The sequence below is a fragment of the Ruditapes philippinarum genome, unplaced genomic scaffold (genome assembly GCF_026571515.1).
Source record: "Ruditapes philippinarum isolate M1 unplaced genomic scaffold, ASM2657151v2 ctg516_1_1_1_1, whole genome shotgun sequence".
Taxonomy (NCBI): Eukaryota; Metazoa; Mollusca; class Bivalvia; order Venerida; family Veneridae; genus Ruditapes; species Ruditapes philippinarum.
In genome coordinates, this window is record NW_026861855.1 from 98,849 (window position 1) to 124,125 (window position 25,277).

Consider the following 25,277-nt stretch of genomic DNA (forward strand, 5'->3'; position numbering starts at 1 on the left):
TTTTAAAGACCCAAATGGCCTAGAGCTTAGATATTTTGCATAAGGCATTGTCTGGTAGACCTCTACCCAGATTGTTCAAATTATAGCCCTGGGGTCAAAATCGGGGGGGGGGGGGGGATCTTGGTTTTCCTTATATGTATATAGTAAAAACTTAAAAAATTTCTTCTTCCAATTGACAAATGCTAGGTTAGAAATTTTGCATGAAACATTGTGAAGTGAACTTCTAGCAAGATTGTTCAAATTATAGCCCTGGGGTCAAAATTGCCCCCGCCCCGGGGATCATTGATTTTCAATATAATAATTTATATATAGAGTAAAAAATCTTATTGTCTGAAGGTACAAGGCTTAGAGCTTTAATATTTGTTAAATGATATCATCTATAAGAACTCTACCAAAGTTGTTCAAATTTTGCCTCTAGTGTCAAATTAGCCCCGCCCCGGGGGCCATAGCTTTTCCTTATATGTATATAGTAAAAATTTAAAAAATAATCTTCTTCATATTTACAAAGACTAGAGTTGAGATATTTTGCATGAAACCTTATGTAGTGAACCTCTAGCAAGATTGTTCAAATTATAGGCCTGGGGTCAAAATTGCCCCTGCCCCGGGGATCATTGATTTTCAATATATATATATAGAGTAAAAAATCTTATTGTCTGAAGGTACAAGGCTTAGAGCTTTAATATTTGTTAAATGATATCATCTATAGGAACTCTACCAAAGTTGTTCAAATTTTGCCTCTAGTGTCAAAATTAGCCCTGCCCCGGGGGCCATAGCTTTTCCTTATATGTATATAGTAAAAATTTAAAAAATCATCTTCTTTAAATTTACAAAGACTAGAGTTAAGATATTTTGCATGAAACCTTATGTAGTGAACCTCTAGCAATATTGTACAAATTATAGCCCTGGGGTCAAAATTGGCCCAACCCCCAGGGGTCATATAGTAAAAAATCAAAAAATCTTCTTGTCTGAAGGTACAAGGCTTAGAGCTTTGATATTTGGTATATAATATCATCTACGGGTCCTCTACTAAAGTTGTTTTAATTATGCCCCTAGTATTAAAATTGCCTTGCCCTATAGGCGATTGTTTTCCTTATATGTATTAAGTAAAATTTGGAAAGAACTTTTCTCTGAATTGAAAAATCTTCTTCTCTGAATTGACAAAGGCTAGAGGTTAAATATATGGCATGAGACTTTGTGAAGTGAACCTTTACCAAGATTGTTCAAATTATAGCCCAGGGGTCAAAATTGGTTCTGCCCAGGGGGTCATTGATTTTCATTATGTACATATAGTAAAAAAAATAAAAAATAATTTTGTCTGAAGGTACAAGGCATAGAGGTCTTCTACCAAAGTTGTTCAAATTTTTCCCCTGGTGTCAATTTTTTCCCCTGCCCGGGGGCATTGATTCTCATTATGTACACATATTAAAAACAGAAAATGAAACAAATGTTTTCTGAATGGGAGAAAGCTACAGCTTAGATATTTGACTTGAAATGTTGTTTGGTGGACCTGTATCAAGATTGTTTTGAATTAAACCCTTGGGTCCAAATTTTGCCTTGCCCAAGGGGACAGTGACCTACTTTCTTGTCCTTTGATGTACAGCAATGAAAGTTTGACCATGTGCACAGTTTTAGTTGTAAAATTGAACTTTGATATCAGGTGACCTAGATTTTGAGGATGTGACCTATTTTCTAGTCCTTTGATGTACAGCTATGAAATTTGAACCATGTGCACAGATTAAGATGTAAAGTGAACTTTGATTTTAGCTGACCTAGATTTTGACAAAGTGTCTTACTTTGTTGTCCTTTGATGTAGTCATGAAATTTAGGCTGTGTGAAATATGACCTTCACCACCAAATTCACTAGACTCGAGTGCATTGATATATTCCTACTCTGATCCTTTATTGAATTAACAACAGATTTAACAACTAATCTGATCATAAGAATAAGATAGGTCCGGGATCTATGCATTATGACAATCTTCAAAATTGTTTAATGCGGTGGCATAGCATTTTTCTCAAATGCAATCTTGTTCTGTTTTAAAGGTGTCATTTGGTATTATATGTACCCGCTTCCGTTTTCACTCGGAACACTCGACGATTATTATTAATCCGAAAAGTTGAGATTTGTTCCGTTATCGGAATACACCGCCTTTTATCATTGAGTAACATTGTAAATGGCGGCGCCTAAAGCTTGAACTGACACTGAAAATTTCATTGATAGGTATAGAATTCTATATATTTTTTAATTGTTTTTTTATTTGATTTTCTTTTAAATATACACGTGTAGTCTATAGCCGGGCAAGCCAAAGCCCGGGCCGCTTTGTGGATTCAATGGGTGGGAAAAACCTGGCACATTTGCCGAGTTTTCGAGCATCTTTATTGATAAATTAATTTCACTATAAAAGATGACTTAAATGATATATGGGAGCCTTTCAGGTTACACGGTTATGTGAACCTGAACTTCTTATATGACAGTTTCATTTTCATGAAGAAAAAAAGATTAATATTCGCTTGTCATATTTATTTAGAAAGCAGGAAATTGAAGAAAATCGTGCAATGGGTGCAGCCAGGGGCAATAGAACTGCTAGTCTTTGATCAAGTATCTTACTAGTCTGCAAAAGTATTGAAAGTTAGAATATTATTTTTCTACCCCCCTAAGATCAGAAAAACTGATTGATCTTAAATCATTTGATTTTTCGTCTGAATTTGATGAATTATCGTGTTTTGTTAGTACTGATCTTAATTTCACATAATTTCGCCAAAACTAGGTCTAAAAATATCCAGACCAGATAATAATAGGTCACAATTATTCCCCCTGAATGGTGATATCAAATATCGTTTTAGGGAATTGTTCAATTAAAGTATCTAGTGGCTTTTGAGCGAGAGTGTCTCCATTTGGACTTTTTCCCTTCACCTTGAAAACCCGTAATTATTACGATAGCATGATAAAAGTCCCATAGATATACATCAACAATAAATCATTACTACCTATTAGTATTATTAAACTTATTAATCCGGCTCGTTTTTCTTTTCAAACGAGCTTTGAAATTTGAGATACCGATCTAAACTGTAATATTGTAAGTAAGTGACGTTCGATCATGACAAAAATCTCCTTGTTCACTTGTAACCATTAATTTATAAACTTATGAATTTCGCTTTCATGAAATTTCTTAATAGGTCCATAATTGCTATCTATTTACCCTCGATAGGTGTTGAATTATCAAATGATATATGGAGATATTGTACGAAAAATACAATAAGATTGATAGTGGCGATATTTTGATTTTTCGATTCGGGGGCCACGATAGCGATCTACATTGGGTAGCTAATAATCATATTTACTATGTAACAAGGACGATTTCCTTCAAAATTTGGCGAATTACACCTCGTAAGGGTGTTGGAGAGGTCCCTTAATTTGATAATAACTATGAAAATTATACAAACAGGACACAATTTATTCAGAAAAATATAAAAAAATGTCAAGAAAAGGAATTCTTTAATGATTATTTAACTTATATCAAGATGAAGATTACATTTTATATCAAATTTTACTTTTTTTTGGCTTTGAAGAAAACGTGTGATAATTTATCATAATGGGGCTATTATGAATTGCCAATGATTGTTGATGTTATTAAAATAGTTTGTCCATTTCTTCATACTTTAAGGTAGGGTACCATAGTCTACTGAAGAAAATATTGCCAGATCATACTTGAATTTAATGTTAACCTGAAATTACACCTGGTTATTTTGATGATACCTTTGGCCATTTATTCGAGGCGAGACAATGATTTATGCTTTTAGGTCAAGACTGGTACAAAAGTGAAGAAAACTGGAAGAATTGGGAGAGCTATTGTACCCACTCCAGTATTGGCCTCACCCTGGTGTTGGTGGCAGACTGTAGTTAAGTTTTTTGTGTACAAGATGGTATCTAAGTACTGAAGGGAATTAGTTGAAACTTCACACACTTGTTCTATGTGATTATCATACATGATTGACACAGGTCCCATAACTCTTATTTACCTTTTTATTGAGTTATGCCCCTTTTCTTACTGTCGGGCACTGACAGTAATCCAGCGTGGTGTCTTATGTTCAGCTCTTGTTTGTATTGTACTATCATATAGGTAAAATTTTGTTTCACTTGTTTTAAACCATCGATAAAAGATTTCTCTAACAATTATTTTGCTTAACAATTTCATCTTACTTGGATTCAACATTATATAGACTATGTCAAGGTTATTTGGGTGACCTGTCAACTTTTCCTGGTGCAGGAAGACCTCATTATTAACAATTATAGGAACCATTCTTTTCCGATTGAAATATTTTTAATGGATGGCAGTTCTATGAAATGATACTTTTGTGGAACATTTTGTAAGGTTATTAACTAGAGATATAATAAATCTTATAAAACTTTATAAAGATAAATATTAAAATTCACTTAGCTGCTTCAAATGATATTTTTCGATTGTAATGAGAAAGTACCGAGTGCAAACAAATTAGCACGCATTTTCCTGTCTCGTAGGAAGACTGCCCTTGTTCGCCGAAGGCCAGTATTTAAACGCATTTCTTTGACATCTTGCTATGCAGGAACATTTTAAATTCACTTGATTTTCCATGTAATCGCTGATGAAAAAATAACAGGTGTGAAAAGTACGACAATGAATTTCAATAACTTCAAATAAATTTATCAATTTGTAAATCAGATATCTATTTAAACTGCAGATAGAAAGTGTATCATTACAGAATTCGTCCTAAATCAAACGTTTAAATTTTAGAAAAAAAAAATAATTGGTTTTCATAAAGTTATAATTTCACATGTAAAAAAACTATCGTTACTTTATTAGCCAGTTGTGAGGAGTATATAACATCAAAGAGGGAGGATTGACAAAAATGAAAAAAAAAAATCATTTAAAGTATCAGTGATAAATGCTGATTAATGGTAGTAATTATTATTTAAGGTCTTTCACTGACATTCATGCAAGTTTTAAAAACCTAACAAATTCTGAATAAATACTGGCCTTTTTGCCTTGATAATATTTTTCAAAACACACTTTTAAGAAATTGGTAGTCTCATTTTGCGGGTAATTTGTCTCCTGTCTGCATGTCTTAAAATTGTAGTTAATGTTAATTTCTGTGATTTGTGGCAGATAAAAATGTAGAAAACTTCTTGTGCGTTATGAAATTATGTCATTGTTTTTTTTTTCTTCAAAAAAAGGTAATTTGAGCCGCGCCATGACAAAACCAACATAGACTGAGCAGTCTGATCATGAGCAGTCTGATCAGACCCATGCTGTACGCTTCCAAATCCTATTACAAGTAGAGAAACTGACAGCGAACAGCATGGATCCTGATCAAACTGCGCAGATGCGCAGGCTGGTCTGGATCCATGCTGGTCGCAAACGTACTATCATGGTTTTGTCATAACATGGCTCAATTTTTATCACTTGATCCTACAACCTGTTACTGTTTTGCATTATTAATCTTCAGATTTGATTTTATTCTTTCTTCTTGTTTTTAAATTTTATATTATGAACTGAAGTTCCTAATTGTATTGTTTAGTAATTTGCTCTTTTATGAATCTAATTAGTTAATTAGGTCAAAAAACAATTATCGATTGTGGTCTCTGCCCTAAAAAAAGAGGGTTGGTTGGTAAGAATATAATTATTTTTTATATACAATTTTTTACTGTATTTTTTTTTTTTTTTTTTTTTTTTTTTTTTTATAAATTTATAATTATCTTCTTTGTAAGAAAAGATTCTGAAAAATTGATGGGGTTAAATAAGGGGTTTGGTGGCAATTGTTTAAATTGGCAAACCTATTTGTAGATTTTTCTTCACATAATTCTCTTTTGAAAACATCAACACATTTTGAATACATTTAATTATACATTTAATTTAAAAAACAAAAAATAAATAAATAAAATATTTATCAAAAACTCCTAAAATTGTGAATTGTTAAATTCAAGAGGTTGTGAAGATAGCTGTACTATACATTTTTAGCTCTAAACATTGAATTTTGGATGGATATGTCTTCTATTTTGAATTGCGACCACGATCCATAGACCTTCAGAGGGACTGACCCGTGTAGATCGAGGGCGATCAGGTTTTGAGGGTGTATTTTCACATTGGCGTCTGGTATAAACTATAACATCTGACACAGATGGCTGAACTTTCTCTTTCCGTAGACCACGACGAAATTTGAATTTCAGATTAAAACATACCGTCTTAGATTTCCAGTATCATATTTAGTACTTATTATAATAGAAGGGCGATTTTTTTTGTCGTAAAATCTTTTTTGACATGAGATTCCATTATGAAGATTGGATGATAATCTGATAAAACATTCAGCAGCCTTTTGTAAAACCAGTAGAAAATGAAAACAGGTTTTTTTGAAACTTGAAATAAAAAACTATGTGAAAAAAAATCAGGTAAAAAAGGGCATATCATATTTTATATGTTCTTTAGGTATTCTCTCCTTTATTTGTTATAAGATTTCCGTAGTTGAATTAGGATGTTGTTCAAATTGGGAATTTTGGGAAGAAATTCTTGATTTTAAAAAATTTAAAAAATTTAAGAAAAATTAGTATTGTTATAAACCTAATTGGAATAAATGAGGAACATAATTACTGACTTATTGTGTGAAAATAATTGACATAGAAAATACATGTTATGAAAGTAGCAAGTCATAATTTAATTGATTTTTCATGATGACTGCTGGCAAAGGATTATTTGGCACTAGTCAATTAGAAAGACGAAATTGTGATTCAGGATTTGAGAAATCTTTGGTTCTTATTTCAATTAGAAAAGGTAGCTTTACTTGATTTATAGTGGCAATTATGTAACCTTAATATAAACAATCTTTTTATTGCATTTTTTTGTTGTTGTGTTTATAATATTATATATTTATAGTATGACTTCTTGAATAAAAAGAGGATAAAAATAAAAAGAATAATTCAATAAAACTCATGCTAAAGTTAATGCTCTTATATTATGATCTTCATCACATGAATATCTTATGTGGTTATAATGGAGATATAACTTGCATTCAGTTAAAATTCAAGCTAGAGTTATGTGTCTTGTTCAGTAACCATCATTTATGATCCTGAAGACAAATGTGTACTTTCAAGTGAATGTAACCTTCAGTTGTGGAGGCACAAAACCTAAAGGGTTAATTTCCAATGAATTCAGTCATGGGCTGACTGGATTTTATAAATAGCATGTCAATGAGCAAGTCTATATTCTAATGACTTTGACCCAAATTTGAACAGAGAAGCAGAGATTAGGGTATAATAGATGTTGTTGGTTTTCCATGCTAATCCCCAGGGACAAACTAAATTACTGATCAGAATAGATTAGCAAACCTGATGCGCTTAATTTCAAAGCTGTAACTGTAACAGTTTGTTTGTACGAGAAATGTACTGTACTAGCTGGGAAAAACCCGAAATATTCTTTATTTCCGTAGTATGTCTATTAATTGCAATTCCTTTACAATTCGTAATGCATTTTTCAATCGATTGTTGCCTCCTTATATTTAATAGTCATTGTAGATAGAACATTTGCAAATTGCACAACAAGCACGAATACATGTAACTTACATTTTAAAAAAATATAATAAAAAGGGATTTTTTTGACGATTTAAATTCAGCGTACAAACGTCTAATTATGCTTCAGTCGTAGAGCATTTCTTAACACTATAGGCTAGGTGGATTTTGGTATTTTTTAATGCGAATTTATTTTACTTCGAGCAGACCTTTCAGTCTTTGTCGCAACAGACAAACATTGATTTATTCAGAATTGCAGACATGGCATTACTTTGTTAATTTACTCAATTGTGAATTGAATTGAATTTTGTGCATTAGGTTATACTTTTTCATAAAAATATGCAACTTATTAAACAACAAGCACATACCAAAAAATTGATTAGTGCTGTAATAGAGCACAATTGTCATGGCTGATTCTGTACATTAACTGTGACTGTTCCAGCTTTGATGTACAGCATCGTTAAACTTGTGATATCTTAAGCCCCATTTACACAGTCCCAGTTTTGCATCTAGGATTGCCACCTTTAAGTCAACCATAATCAACCATGGTAAACCGGTGTGGGGCCGTAGCGATTCCGTGAAGTACGGGGACAAACAGTAGTGAACCGTAACAAACCGGGAGATAGCCATGGTTGTATTAAAATAAACACTAAAAGTGCTACTTTGGATCATTTTGTTTTAGTGAAGGAACACAAGCATGGATTAATTGTTAAATTAGAGTAGAGCAAAATCTTCAGCTGATGCATTTTCAGCTTCAGGTACCTCAACCTCTGTAGGCGTTGTAGGCACAGTTTTTCCAACTTTATTCCCCTTTCCTTTGGGTGGCATCTCTGTGGTCATTTTACCAAATGATTGATGTCAATGTGGTCAGGCAGTTTTATTCTCATAAACTTGAACTGGGAAGCATAGGTGCATTACTGGAGTGTACAGGGACAGTACTGGCATCACCCGTAATGTTACCATAGCGAAATCAGCGATGGTCGGGATAGACGGTGATGAAACCGTGTCTAGGCAGGTCTCCACCGGTAGGCACCGGGAATACACCGGGTTAACATTGGCACTTACCATATATATATCCAGTGCTATATCGGGTACTGAACCGGGAATATATCTGGGCTCTGTCGGGGGGGATATGTAAACATAATTTAATTTTCCAGAAAAACACCATGTAACACCCCTGAGTTCACCAGCTTAAAACACTGTAGCGATACTGTGGCCATTACCAGGACAATGTAAATGGGTCTTTATAACCGTGTCATTGAAATGCTAAATGAGCTCATCTAAGGTCCAAATGGCTAAAGACATAAAATTTAAATTTCTTATATACATAAAAATCTCCTAAACTGGAAACATTTAAATTATGCAAAATATAATAGAGAAAATTTTAGAATATATTTCGATTATTTGTGTTTGAATTTTTGTAGTCAAATTTGAGTTAAAAGTGTTTTATACACCATTTTGCAGAACTTAATTGAGTTTTCTTGAAAATATATCAGTTACTAAACTAAAATTATGCAATGTACGATTAAGGACTGTTGAACTCTTTTAACATTAATATATTGTAATACATTTTAATAAGGCAGGAAAAAGTAATTATCTATATTAATATGTATGCATTATATATAATTATAAAAGTTTATATAAGTATAATAAATGTGTATAATCTTCGCAGTTTACTTTATCCAATATAATCCTTCCACTAAGCTAGATTCTTGTTCGTGACTTGCTTTGTTGTTAATGTTTCTTGTTGTTCTAATTAGATTATTATTGTGTTGTATATAAGATAATAAGCTTTCCTGTCAATCATGAATTTTTGTTTCACTTTGATAATTATATGTAATTAGCTCTAATAATGATGTCATTTGTTGGTGCCATATTCCCATTTAGCAAGAATGTATTAAAATCTTATATATCATGTCTTTTTGTTTCTCTAACTTCATCATGCAAAAGACTTACATTTTTGATTTTCAAATTTTTTTGAAATTCTAAACCTTTATTATTTTGCTTTTCAAATCTTAATTTTGATTTTCAGACCTCTATTTGATTTTTTCTCTCTTCAATTTGATTATCAAACCTAAATTTTGATTTTCAATATTTTTTTAAGACCTTTTTGATTTTAAGGCAATTAAATTAATTGCTCAAAGAGTAATTTTTTTGCACATTTTTTTGTTTTTTTGTTGTTTGAAGTTAAAGTTTTACCTTCTGAAACAGTTCAAGGGATTTCAAATGTTAGAGAATTATGCACAAATTTGATCAAATATAATAATTCTTGATTATTTACATGAAAAGGGGAAAGTGTTTGAAAGATTTTGTCCTTTTTTTAAATCAGAGTACTAATAACCATTGGTCTTGAAATATACTGTTAAATTATATGTACTGCATTTTGTGAAGAATTACAGAGAGAAAAAAAGATTAAATGAAAATTTCTCATATTTTTAGGGAAGACAGTTTTTTGTGCCATGATTTACAGAGATTTTCCTACAAGATTTGTGAATATTTATGAAAATATAGTAGGTGAAGTTTTATGAATGAAAGTTTCTTGTTTACTTGCCACGAGCATAGTGGGTGGGGCGATAAAACAGATATCTCAAGATAAGGGGAGATAATTTCTTGCTGTTTGATAAAAGCCGACCAAAACATAGAGTGTTTTCCTGTATCATTTAGAAATCAAAATTTGATGTACATAACAGGTTACTCTGGAAGTTTCCTAGAGTGTTATTAGTTCTTTTGACTTTAGCAAGTGTCTGATAAATGCTGTAGCGATAACGGCAGGAAGGACGTTTGGTATCAAGCCGGGATCCAGGCTTTCCGTTAACCTTACAACCGTTATGAAAAATATGATATTATCAAAATGAAAAAGAAGGTTTCTGCCAGTGCCTATCAAGAAATATCCGGAAAGGCTAGATGTTCTGATTTTAGTTTAGCTAATTAATGCGTTTTGGAAGTGACACAGCGGGGTTTCAAACTTCTGTTTCAAAGTGAGTCATTGATAAAAATGGAAGATTGTTAAACAGCTCACCCTTGACATTATGTATAGATCATATGTACATTTATAATGGATCAAATATACATATGTAATCGATCATTCAGTTTATATATGAAGGGAAATGGATGTTAAATTACGAGGCCGACATACGTCCCGATTGTTATCTACCGTTTTCAGAAGTTGATCGATCAAAATATGATTTTCCCCACGCTTCTAATGATAATCATCATTATCAAAACAAGTGCATTTAATAACTGTTTTTTTCATAAATGTTATATATGGTACATTTACCCGCTATAAATAATAGATATGATATATATAGTTTTACGATAAAAACAATGCTGAATTATTGAAGAAGAAAAAAAAGATTCTTTATGTGTGCATCAAGTGTGAAAATATGCATTCAAATAATTTTGCGGTTCCCACATTCGGTTCCCAGATATTTAGAACTGACAAATTGCTGAACCTATTAATCTGTCTTAATTAATTTGAAAATTGTATCAAATCTTTGATTATTAATTTTTAAGTGTTTCTTTAAGAATAATCATGTATTGTGCGAGATATTAAAGTTGTTTTTTGAGAGATAGGATTTATATTAAAAACATAAATCTTTGAGTCAGTGATTGAGTTTGAGTGCTTTGTATTATACATTGTTTTATTTTATTCGCGACACGTTTGTTACGATTTTTTTGTCATTTTAGGTGTTATGTGAGATTCGATACTGCTAATAATGTTAGAAATCTCGTCTCAGATCTTGCTAACAATGGCCGACAGGTAGAGAGCATCATACTTTGGCCTCGTACGTTTCAGCTTATGTCATTGTTGGTGACATATTCCCATGTAGCAAGTCCCATTGTTTTAGTGAATTGATTCCTTGATTTCGGTTCGATTGCAGCTTTAATGGAGCATATGAAACCCCCCACCTTAACGTCAATTCCACAATCGCCATCGAATATACAACTTTCATGAATAGATGAGAATTTTTTTCCACGGTATTTCACAAAAACGTTACTTTATTCTGACCCCCTGCCCATGAAATTGGAGATCATCTTATTTTGGGGTCGAACATTACAAATGTCAAGCATTCCTTTTTAATCTTCGGGACCTTTTTATATTTTTCTTTTATTTATATCTTTTAAAAGTTCAGTATTAAAGATAGTAATATTTTTATTGTCTTTTATTGCTTTTGATAATTATTTAATTGGTTAGAGAATGATTTTGTTTACTTGTATAACATAGTAACCAAGTTTCCATCAAAAGTCTTTGTTTTTCACCTAGTTATTATTTATTCATTATAAAGAAATGATTTATTTGGTTAAGTTGTTACATTTAAAAATAAATAAATGAATTTGGTGAAAGGATTTTGGCATCATATTATGCAAGGTATTCCAGTTTTTGATAGAAATTACTGTTAACAATTTTCATTTTCACTCAATTTTCGCTTTTTCTAATTGTTTATATTATTTTTTTCAAAAATTTTCTCTTTACGTCTTTAAATTTGATTTTTGGTCCATAATTTGTTACTTTGTGTTATGATTATGCAAGAACAATTTGCATGTTAATTGAAAATATCTTTTTTTTTTTTTGCAGGATTTTTAAATATAACCTAGGAAAAAAATAGCAACCAAGCATAATTTAATTTTTCACAAGCAAATTTTTATCTGAAATATACACAAATTTTAACTAGTATTAATTTAATTAAAATTATAATTCTAAGACTTTCTCTATGTTGGACTCAGATATTTCTCTATGATGATGTTCATATTTATACATACAAAAATACTTTATTCAAATAAATTAAGATATTCTAATTTCTATAATGCATAATGATATATTTCAATTATTGTTGTGTCCAGATTTCTGGTTCCTGTTGCAAGTACATGTATAATGATTTTGTAAACTTTAGGGAAAACTCATGTAAAACAATTTAATTAAATGAAATTAAAAACAAACAAAAAAACTTACAAAATACATGTACTTGATATCTTATGTATAGAAAGGATTAATTATTTTTACTTATATGGCATTATTATTGACCAGACATTAGTGAGTCAAACGCTTATGTTATTTGCTTTGTAACACCAAAATTTTTAAAATACAGACTTTAAAACTTTTACTAATACAAATTCAGAAAATACAATGAGATAAAAAAAAAGTTGCCTGTTGTCTGTGGTTCGAAGCAAATATCGTTTCCTGTAATTTGTTTTTATCGTTTAAAACAAGGATACATTGATACTTCCCATGCCTTATCTAAGAATACTGGTTTCTAAATCCAACAGAAAACACCTTTTCAAGGACACTTCGAACAGGAAATTGCTTAGAGACCAAACTAGAGGAGTAGTATGTTTGGAAAAAGTGGGCATTAGTTTGAAAGTTCTGAAATATCCCACAGAGTTCTTAAAGAAAATCGATGAAATATTTGCATCAGTTAGTGAAAAGTTTCAGGAAAACGTCACCGATGTTTACATTGTGTGACAGCACTGTGAAATTTTCATTCCCTCACCTTTCCGCTAATTGCCATAGCTTAATAGCTTAAGCCAGCAGTATTTGCAGAGCTTTTGATGATTTCTCCTAAAAGTAATCCACCGTTCGAAAAATAATTGAAATATTCTTATTTTTCGTTTTTCCAGAAATCGGTTGTCATAGTAACGCGAATGACATTTTTCCAAGAACACGTCAAGTAATATGAAGTTGAAAGCATTGACACATAAACCACATTTTTAGGGTACTTGACAGTTTCCGCCGCAAAGGAAGTGAAGTTAGTTACATTTGTCACTGTGGTTACGTTATCAGAAATAAAAATTGATTTCCTCTTTAATCGTTACGACGACAGTGATCGTCCATCTGTTGGTACCAGGACGTAAACTTAAAACTGAACTCTTACAGTTCTTCTTAAGTTTTTTTATGACAAGAGAAATTATCAAAGAATATATTCATAAACTCTTAAGTTGGCCATTTCAGTGTTCAGTTGAAGATAAATATTGGGTAACCGGTACATATTTTGTCATTATAAGTTATTTTTTTCATTTTTACTATGGCATGAAATTTGCCGACAGTTGGTTGGAAAAACATCTTGATTATGAGAAATTTGCTACCTCATATAAACAACAAAAAAAACATGTGAAAAGTGAAAGAATTTGTTTGACACATCACATGAAAATATAATCCCTTGAATTCTGAAATGGAAGAACTGCTAGAATATTTGAATTATTCCATGTAAGCACTCGATCTAACCAAATTTCAGAAGGTTATAGGATCTGCCTGCTTATTAAGGTCACAAGTACCGTTAACTGTGTGTGAAATATGGTAGCAATTATTGCATAATGTGGCAGCAAGTGTCTTCCTTTACCAGTCCTGTACAAGCTGAAAAGTTGTCATTTTACTGCAAGAACATGACTTAAATTCAATCACCCTCATCCCCTCCATCATCCCACCTGACATGCGCCCCTTCCACCCCCCTCCCCACCAAGAAAAGAGAAGGGATTTTTTATGCATTTCCTGATTGTGATTATTGAGTGAGAATGATATCAATTAGTAAAATACCAACATGACTTAATAATAAATACATTATCAACACTTATTAAATATTCAGTACTCTTGAGGAATATCCCTATGAGGAAGAATTCACTTTCCACTTGGCAACTTTGATATTTTGCCAGCTTGCGCGATCTGTTTACGTTATGATCACTGCGTGCAAAGTTTAAAAACCTGGGTGTTTCCTACCATCACGGTGATCATATTTTCATGGTCAAGTCCTTTTCATTGTACTTTCAACCATCGCAATTTTTCTTTTACCAAATCTGTTATCATCAACAATAAACAAACTAACAGAGCTCGGGTTTTCAAAACCAGGCGATGTGAGCAATCGAAAGCCCTTTATCAGTGAATAGATGACAATTTCACGCTGTTACATTTGCAAAAGTGACTTAATCACGGGTTAATTCCATCCTACGGATCATAAATACCGGGTTTTTGACTGATAATTTGAGGATAAATTGATTTTTAGTTGCTATAATATTTATTTAATATTGATAAGAAGACACTTTCAACAAACTAGTTTACTAAAATGATGCTCATTGTAGATTTTTGTCGTCATTTTCTTATCTATATAGCCTATTCAGGTAACTGATTATGTAATCCACCTTTTAAAGCAGTTAATGAAAACACTATTGTAAAATTTATGAAAGCAGTTCCTGAGCATAATATGGTCTTTTAAAATATGCAGACATGGCTTTACTAGAACAAATGAAAATACAGAAAACTTTGCATATAATATGATATTCAATGGGTCGCTGAAATTATATTGATATATCTGGATATTGTTATATCTGAGAGGCAAGCAATTTGAAATTAAGAGTCAGGACCGTTGCTGCAATAGCATCGTTCGTTATATGTGATAACTTACAAATGAAGTTTGCTGTACCAGATTTTTTAACATGAATGCTTTTTTAAAATCATTTTTAATTAATTAAGAAAGCACAATAATATATTGTTTTTATTAGGCATTTGGCTTCTTAGATTTTAGAATAGATACATATACAGCACTTAGATTTAAAATTTACAGTTTTTTCAAATTATATTTCATACATATTTAGCACAGGTGCGCTAAAAAAAAATTCAAAGGCCTATTTTTTACTTTCAAAGAATGATTTTGTTAACATGACTTCATCAGTCTGTAATAAAGAAATGTCTATCTTTATTTCATACGAAAAAAAATAAAATAAATTAATAAAAAGACACGGAAGAATTTTAACAGGATAATGATTATAGCATCTTTTGAATAACTGCTGTATTTTGAGATAAATGACTTTCATATAACAAAAAATAAACATTTGTATGAATTGTAAAACTTTAGGTCATTTTTCACATCATTTTACAAAAGAAAGAGCGCTCATCCCTGGATCTAACAACAAAACTCATTTTTACTATCATTTTCTATACGTTTTCTAAAAGGAAATACCGCTTTTTCATAAAAAATAAAATTCATGATTTATGCCTTTGAATGAAACGTAGAGATAAATAGATCATCCGTTTATGTGACTGTCAAAATACGAACAAACCAGGTAAATAATGTCGGCTCCAGCGTATAATTATTCCTATTAAATGATAGAAATCGTCAAATCGCTAACTTGTCCGTACACTATAGGGTGGCATGAAAGGAACAAACTTTTACTTGTTCCAGTGTTTAAATTAATTTGATTTCCTGTGAAAATGTTTTTCCAAAGGTGTCATAAAGAAATGGTTAAGTAAATAAATGTGCTTTTAATTGGCTGTTCAAACTTTCAATTTTAATACAAAAAAAAAATCGCCGTATGAGGAAATTTTTAACATCGATTAGAAAAAATATGATATTAAAATACAATGTCGGTAAAAGCAAATAAATAAAAAAAAAGAACCGTATTTCCCCCTACATTTTCTCTTTGATGAATAACCTAATAAAAAGACCCTTTGTCATTGTAAATGAAAATGTAGTGCAAATGCCAAAGTGAGAATTTATAGTTTTCTTTAAATACTTCGTCTCTGTATTTTCCTATTTTGAAAACGAAAATATAATAGAAAACGAGGAACTTTTTTTTTGTGTATATTCAGAAAAACAGCAATTAAAATTACATTTATATTATCTTTTCTTACTTTGGGATATCGACTTAAATATAAATTTTATAACAAAACATTCAAAAGTTAAAATGGCAACCTGAGCAGCATTTTAACTAATATTTTACTATGGAGGGCAGTTTGGGTCATTTTATCTTTCAGTCAGCATAATCTTGTCTTTCTAAGGAAAATTTAAAAAATCACTCTTTCTTATACTGCGGTGTGAAACTAAAATTTCAGTAAATTGTGCAGCTTTTTCTGCATTTAAAGCATTTAAAGCAGCATGCCTCCAGATTTATGAAAAATTCTTAAATATATTCAAAAGTAAAACATTGAAAAGTGAACAAAGAAAGTAATTTGCACATTGCAAACGGCACTTAAGAACAACATAAATTACCAAAAAGAAGCCAGAATATGCAAAATTAGTAACCCTTACAGTGTATTAGTCACACAGTAGAAATATGGTGATAAATACTGAAAAATCACACATATTAACTTGTAAATTATTACTTTGAATCTTAAATATTTGTATGCATAAATAACCTTTACTGCAACAGTCATGCAGTAGAAATATGGTGATAAATACTGCAAAATCAGTCATTAATCGCCAAGGACATGTAAATTATCCCTTAAGTTTTGAATCTTTTTACTTTTCTTAAAATCTTTGAAATTTTTCTCAATTTTTATTTTCTTGAAATAATAATTTTGGCTCAATTCTGGAGGCATACAGCTTTACATATTATGCATTCTATTCTTTTTTTGTCATTTATTAATTACATTAATCTAGTTCTCACAGTGAGTGATATGCAGTGAGTGATATAAGACTATATCTCTCACTGCTCAACAATTACATATTTCTTCAATTCTCATCACAATATAATAATATTATTATATTATAGTGTTAAATTTGGCACACTTGTAATGCAATTTATTACATACATTAAAAAGAAATTCAAATAATGATGATATTAGGGTGTAAGCAAATGACAAGTTTTCAATATTTCCTCAAAATTAATTACTTTTATAATTTCTGTATGGTCATCATAAGATATATTTATATATATTACAGTATTACTTGTATAATAAATCATTATATAATCAATAAGATTATTAAACAGGGTGATTAAAGGAAGGGTCTATGTGATCTATTAGAAATGACAAAGGATTTAAGTTTTTCCCTCTACTTAATCTTTTTGTTTTTACTATGTGATAATTCTGATGAAAATATGATTAAAAACCTGTTATAATCTCCTTTCCTATTCTTACCGTGATAATGAAAGATTAATCCCTGATACCTACATTTACCTTTGATGTTCTCAATATATACCATTGTGTATGTAATTACAATGTAAAGCTCTGATAAAAATGAACCTGCAAATTTTCTCTAATACAGTGTTATTAGACACCTTAAGTATCATAAAATTTTATTTATCATTATTACTATTATCTCTTTTATGATCATCATTGTCATCATCATCGTCGTCGTCATCATCATCATCATCATCATTGTCATCATTATCATCATCATCATCATCATCATCATTGTCATCATTATCATCATCATCACCCTTGTGGTTGAGGGGTTGCCTTTAAGGGTTGAGGCATCAGAATAGCAGCCACTATTACATTGTGTAAATAAAAATTCATAAGAGGTGTCTAATTGGCAGAAATTACTGGTGTTTATGCATCCCTTAGCTCCAGCAGGTGAGGTGTTTTTGACCCCTAGTGTTGATTCAAGTTTGTTACACCTAAGGTTAACCAAATTCATCTTTCCTGTTTTGGCGCCATATAACTTAAATTGTGTTGGTGTGCCGTAAAACCGAACAAAAATAATCATCATCAAAATAAAATTGTTATATTTATGATGAGCACTCTTTTTACTTATGCACAAATGGTCAAATAGTGATAGGCCTGGTGATAGAATTTTTCCTATGTAAATAATGTGAATTGGTAAACAGTGACCATTTCTTTGAAAAAATGTTATTTAACATTAAAGACATTATTACATTGCAATTAAATGATTAATTAAGGCATTTCAAGGAGATAACAGATTGCTACAGTCTGATTTTGAAAACTTTGCTGTTAGATTTTTTTTTTCTCAAAATACAAGAAAAAAATTATTATCCAGCTTCATAATAATACATTTACCTTTTATTTATCATAATGAAGAAATATTTTTATACAATTTGTAAAGATGACAGCAGATAGTTTTAAAGTTTTATCAAAATTGTAAAATTCAAAATGACAGTTATGCTACTTAATGGCTATATATATATTATAATACAATAATTTCATCACTCCAAATAAAACTTTCTTGGAATGTTGATAAGCCACAATATATTAATATAATGATAATGATATTATACTAATAATCATTATCTAGTAGGGAGTCCCTTCTGTTTCAGTGTAATATAAATTGGTATCTCTTGTATGAATGACCAATATTGTCCGCTGCCCCCTGGTGGGCGTGTTTACAACCTGATTATTGTGTCACACTTGACAATTGGGTGTCAAGTTTATTGTTGGCTTCTGTAATGATGTAATAATAATTATTGAATCATCTGATTCATAAAGAAGCTTATAAACTTCATAATAAAGACAAACTGAAATATGTAAATGACTGTTTATGTCAAACAAATTAGAAAATAGAAATTTTTGCTAAATAATTATTTTTTTCTTTTTCTTTTCTTTCCAACTGAAGGGATCAGTTTCGGTTATAAAGTGTGAAATTGCAGATTTAAGACATCAATAAAACGCCAAAAAAAAAAAAAATTCAGTCTATATTTCAGACAATCTTTCTGTTTATACATTGTCACATTTTTGGTTTAGATGATTCATACAGAAATTTGTTTTAGTGTTGAACTCTTGTTACTTTGATAGCTAATGTTTATCCACTATTTTGTAAGCTGAAAAAAGAAATATAATGTTATGAGCAAAAGGAAACTTGTGATTTTGTGAATATCAATTTTTTATAAAGTACATGTATGAAGGAAGGTAAAATAAAGGAAAAAAAGGTTTTCCCTCATTTCATAATTATAGTTAATCATTTTAGGGTAAAGGCCTTGATGTTTAACCTTCTGTATAAGAAAAAAGATTATATTATAGAGCCATGTAAGCCTGCACTCTGACCAGGTTCTATACTGTTGGTAGCTTAATTATTTAATTTTGAAATTTCCTAATTTTCAGAATTTTTTATACAAATTCACCAGGTTAAGAGTTAAAGACTCTTAATTCTGAAGCAAAAGTTATGCTTTTTTTTGTACTTCTGTAGTGCTAGATTTATGGATTTATGGATAACTAGGTTGTGTTAGGCGATTGTCATCTAGAGCCCTAGAGCTTATTGATAATTGTGATTTGATAATTTTTGGCAGAATTAAAATGGTCCTTTCGGATGTATTTTTCTCATAATTTTTAAGTAAAGTTTGCAGAGAACCTGATTCAGTGTTACAATTTCCATTCATCTTGTTTGGTTGCTTTGTTTATGTTTTTTTTTTAAATAAATATATAAATATAGTACTTCCCTGCTATGAATTAATGTTATTGTCATAAAAATAAGAATAGAGGGATAGATATACCTAGCATGGGTGTTAACAGTGATATACATTTATTAATGAAACACCAAAGTCCATGCAGTAATAAATGACAGTAATTTTCACTTTGATCTACCCCTACCTTTTTCATCAGGCATTTTGGTAGAAATTTTGTTCTGTTACAAAGAAATGACCCGGCATTGTCATGCTGGTACCATCTCTCCACTTGCTATGTTTTCACGCAAGTCTAAAACAGTATTCCATGTGATAATGATGATGACAACAATATTTCTTTTTTTTCCCATTCCAGCAGTGATTTATACCTATCCCTCTTCCCTCATAAATTTTACAGTTGTTTCACAGCATGGGGAAATCCCTTTTAACAGCAACTCATAATTAATAATAACTAATCATCTTTCATATATACTGATAAGCAGCATCATTGCAATCTATAAAAAGGTCAGAGCATGCCAAAATTTAACACTTGCTAGTTTAAATCTTTGTGGCATACATGCACATAGATTTTGGAACATTTTTGTAAAAAAAAGTCTTAATATATATTAAAAAAATTTGAATTAAAAAAATATTGCTTATTGCAAATAGAAGTTTTAAGAAAAGAAAGAGGAGGAAATTGAAAATTGTGTGGATGATTTATTTGATAAACGGTCTATGTATTATAATGCTGAAATAATTTAAATAGATAAAGGATCTTTTAGAAAAGTGACTTTCAGAAGTTTTATAGTTCTAATCTGTTTATCTGAAGCAGGGTGGCCCTTAAGTGAAACCCTAAGTAATCCCTGCAAACAAATAATTAGACAGGTGTTTAAGGGACTTATGTTTTCAGATAACCAGGGAGGGATTGTTTTAATTCTGGATGCATCAAGGTGTGTGAAATCATAGAAAAACTCTATTTTATCTGTTTATCTGTTACATTTAGCTCATTTGAAAACATTTAGATCAGTTTAAGTCATTTGACTGTTAATCCTCGAAGAGCGTATAATTTTAAACAAGTGAACCCAGGTGTGTTTTAAAGTCGACAAGCTAAGACGTTTAAATTGTCCTCGCATAGAGCCTTTCGGAGATGTGCAAAGCTCAATTGACCAATTATAGGCTTTTTGTGCGATATTTGAAATAGATAGAGCGTGTTTGTTTGTCATTGAAGTTAATCGTCAAGTTGTCACTCGGCTCATTTAGGGCTGGTGTATCACTCGCGTTTTATCAATAGACTACTCTCGGCTAGTTTTCTACTGGATAGGAGGCGGAGTTACAACTTTAAATCAATAACTGAGGGACAGTGACTTGTATTATGGGAAGATTTGATTGACAGTTTATCTCAATACATGTGTACAATACCTGCTAACGTATTTACTCTTTCCACAATTTCATTTTTCAATCTGTTAAAATAATTTCATAGTGTAGATACACATTTCATTTAAGATAGAAACCTCACAGAATCTGATGACTTCTGTAGAGTCAGAATGTTATAGCATAAAAAACACAAGTTGTTGAGAAAAAAAAAGTTTTTAATATTTTTACAACCAAAAGGACTATATGAGTTAATAAAGGGAACAAATGATATTTGGTGATATAAATTTGAATACAATGTTGCTGGAAAAATCCAGGAGACAGATGTTGCTTGGTAAGTGAAAGTTTGTTTCTCTTCCAGAAAATGTAAGTTATGTAACACGTTTGATATAGAGGCTGAAATTCATTATAAAGTTCTGTTTGAAAATAATTGCAACTTTAATACATTGTTAATGGTATGATGATGAATGAATTGTTTATAGAAATTGAATATATGATGTGAATTAAGAAATCTATTATAAAATAATAGCAAATCAGGCAAACAGTTTTATATATTTGATTGTGTCAAGGTTATATATCATATTGATATTAAGCCTTTTCTTGTGACTTAAAATTGAAATAGATGGTATAAAGTGAAAGTATAAGTACTCTGAGTAAACATAAGCTAATATAATACATGAATAAAATTCATACAGAATAAAAACAGAAAGAAATTAATGTATAATATCTAACATAAGTAAGGGTGAAATGCTTAATTTAAATGATACTAAATTCCTTGAGAAGAATGTTTTTTACATCATGACCAATTTTACAATTTTTGCGTATAACATTTTAAAGAATGTCCCAGGAACATTGAAGTTTAAGGAGTTTAATAGTTTGAGAAAGTTAATTTTATTTCATTGTAAGCATTATATTCATTTTTTTCTTCAAATTTGACTTTCATTATTATATTTATGTTCTATATAGGGGCACACAATCAAACAGTTATTATGAATATTTATGTTGATGAAGGTACAGAACATTTCAAATTAAAAATGAGCAGGTTATTTTTTATATTAATTAGATAATATAGGCTGTGGTACCATTACATATACTGAATTATTGAAATTATTCTAATTAGCCATTTCTCTGGCCTTTTATCTGAATTCTTATATATTCTGAGTACTGCTTTTTAAGGTATAATTGAAAAAAAAACATAAACTTGATCCTTTGGAAAATTTATAACTCAACAAGATTAAGTTCGAGATCAAGAAATATAGAAAAGAAATATATATATATGTACTACTATATATATATAAATGAAAGTGTTGAAGATGTGATGACTTTTACTAAGCAACACCAGACTTGCATTCATCGAAATATTGATAAAAGTGAACATCGGAAAATAATTAATTTGCTAAATCAAAAATCTGTACACTGTAGTGTAATTTATCACTTAATTTAATTTCTACCAATTCATACTGCTATTACACTTCTTGTCTTTCTTTCTTTCTTTTCGCAAATTTGATGCGGAATTGTGAATGGCATTGCCTAAGTCTTTTCTGCTAGGACATGCCAAACTTTAAACTTGCTGATTGGAACTTTTGTGCTGTCTAAAGTGATGGTTCTGTTATAGACTATTGAAAAAATTCAGATTTATTTCTGTACATATATCAGAAGATATATATCAGATGAAACCTCATTAGGCACATAATACTATATAATACTTAAGCTTTAATCAAAGAAATTCTCTAAACTTTAAAATAATTATAAACTTGAAATAAAGAACAAACTTTTTGCGTGCAGTTTTGAAGATATTTGCAAATGGAACTTTACAAAATCACGATACTACTATATTTATTTGCATTATTTATAATTATTAATTAATTTACAAATTTTACAGTAGAATTCTTGAATAACCTTTTATCTTCTGTTATTATTTAACAAATTTAGTGGATTAATTGCTTAACCATCCAAAGTTTGCATCATTATTATAACATAACAATATACAGTATCCTGCTTATAGAACAGTTTTATAAATTTAAATTATCACCAAATTTGTAAGTTAAATAAACTATATCTAAATGCTAACAGACAAGTACTAAGAGTCAGGCTAGGCGGTATAATGCATACAGTGTGACCAGATTCTATAAAACCTTAACTTTTTTCCTGCAAATTTGAAATTAGTATTGTGTTTTTTTTACGTTGAAACATATTGAATTAAAAACGGACTATTCCAAACTCAAAAGCAGGGCAAGTTCATTATATAAATTCAGTAGGGTACAAGTTGATCTTGAGATTAAAGAAGTTCGCTTGTTAAATTTATAAAGTTAACAATTAAACAAACTCACTTAGTTATCTATGAAATATTTTAGATTTGGAAATTTAAGGAAAGAAAAAACACCAAACAAAACAAAACAAACATAAATCTATCCAAATTGTAATTGTTAACCTTAATTCACTTGAAATCTGAAATTTCACTTTTTTCTTTAACTCTATTTTATGAGATAATTTTCAAGGTTATTTGATATCACAAGAGGGTGTGATTAAATATGTTAAATTTGACTAATTCACCTGACCTGTCCTAATAAAAGGTAGCAACTTCTAGGATACAATTACACAAGGCAATCATTAAGTGAAAATCTGTTTCCGATTGATATCTTTTTAATTTACAAAAATTGGTCATTTTCATGAATTTAAACTATTTTAAAATATTTCCTATTGTATTCAGCTAATTACTCAAAGGTTTCTCTTTTTGGAATCTTTGACTGAGTTTTTCTTTTCTGCCGAGCTCGGGTTTAATGGTAAATGTAACTTTTCAGGATATGACTTGCATATTTTTATTACGTAGCGCAAAACTTGAATTTTTTATTCCATGTGAAGCACACAACTTGCATATTTTTATTCCATAATTATGTAGCGAACATTAAAAAGTGGCGTATTTTTGATATTTCATAATTATGAAGTGAACAAATGGTATATTTTTATTATTCCATATGTAGCCAACAACTGGAATATTTTTATTATTCCATATGTAGCGAACAAGAGGAATTTTTTAATTGGTCCATATGTAGCGAACAACCGGAATATTTTTATTATTCCATATGCAGCGACAACAGAAATTACTGTACATTGAAATTATTGACATTCAGTAATAGTGTTTTTAGAAAAAAATCAAATCAAATTTGAATATGATGCCTAGTTGTTTTAATATGGTTTTTAATTAATGTTAAATTGCCAAAAATAAACAATCAGTCTGTTATGGCAATTGACACTTACGGTAAATAATTATGAATCCTTAAGGCATTAAATTCGATCTTTAAGAAAAAGGTATGACATTCCATTCTGCACTTGCTATCTTTGGGTATGCATTTTTGTTCAGATTTAATAAGTTTTAATAAAAGTTTTGACATCTTCAAATTTGATTGAAAATGCAATAATTTGACGTAATAAATGAAGTCTTTGAGAATTAATACTGTTTTTTCTTGTCAGACCATTTCATTATATACTTTCTTTTTCGGGAAATTGCAACGATTTTGTTATTAGATTTCTATTGATACGTCGTGTTGCATAGTTTCTGTGCGACATTTAGTAGATTAATAAATGTCATTGAACAATTTTGTACCGATTTTAAGAACCCTGGAGAGATTAAATTAGATAATGTTACGGTCGAAAAACAAAAACTTTCATTTCATGTTAAAACTAGTAAACTGTTTATATCAAACTTAAGTTCACTATCATCGTGTTTAATAGATACAGTCGCCTGATTTAGTTTCTGACTCCACACTGAAGAGGCTTTTCACTGATTATTATCAAAATATTGAAGCAATCATCTTTGAGTCTTTGTAGTTTAAGCTCATTTTGCGTGTACTTGAACTTTCGAATATTGCCGATGAACGTCATTGACGGCACTTTCTGTTGACTTTCGATGACTCTGCTATCTTCGAAGATGATTTTTTTCCAAGGTAGACATAGTGAAAACCCAACAAAGTTTTGATAAAAAGTGCGAAATTGTTGATAACAGTTTGACCACTTGTAAGTTACTATCTGTAATATTTGTTGTTTGAGCAAGCTTTCTCATGAAGTTGTGATACCTTTAGTCCCAAGTTTATGTCTATCGTGGAACATGGGGTACACGATGTAGCGCTGTATTTAACAGTTGAAGTAGAAAGAGTGAATAAAGTTAGTATTTTAGTCCTTGGAGATATTAAAAAATAATTAGTCCTTTTCATACTATCATTAAAAATATTAAATCAAAGATTGATGATAGTAAATTAAGCCCCAAATTTGAAAGTAAAACTGAAAAGGTGTGTTTCCTTACTTGTATAAACTTTTGTCTCTTAGCGGA

General features: G+C 30.3%; 1 protein-coding gene across 3 annotated transcripts in view; it reads left to right on the forward strand.

The window, feature by feature from the left end:
- Positions 1 to 25,277, forward strand: part of LOC132717136 (PR domain zinc finger protein 1-like) — a 56,951-nt gene that overhangs the window by 9,908 nt on the left and 21,766 nt on the right. Inside the window, exon 1 of one of the 3 annotated variants that reach the window (XM_060700543.1) lies at positions 21,015 to 21,284. The exons of the other annotated variants lie outside the window; for them this stretch is intronic. Within the exon in view, the coding sequence (XP_060556526.1) occupies positions 21,218 to 21,284 (67 nt within the window). The 5' untranslated portion in view covers positions 21,015 to 21,217. Of the gene's footprint in view, positions 1 to 21,014; positions 21,285 to 25,277 lie in introns of those variants that run through there. 3 annotated transcript variants of the gene reach the window in all.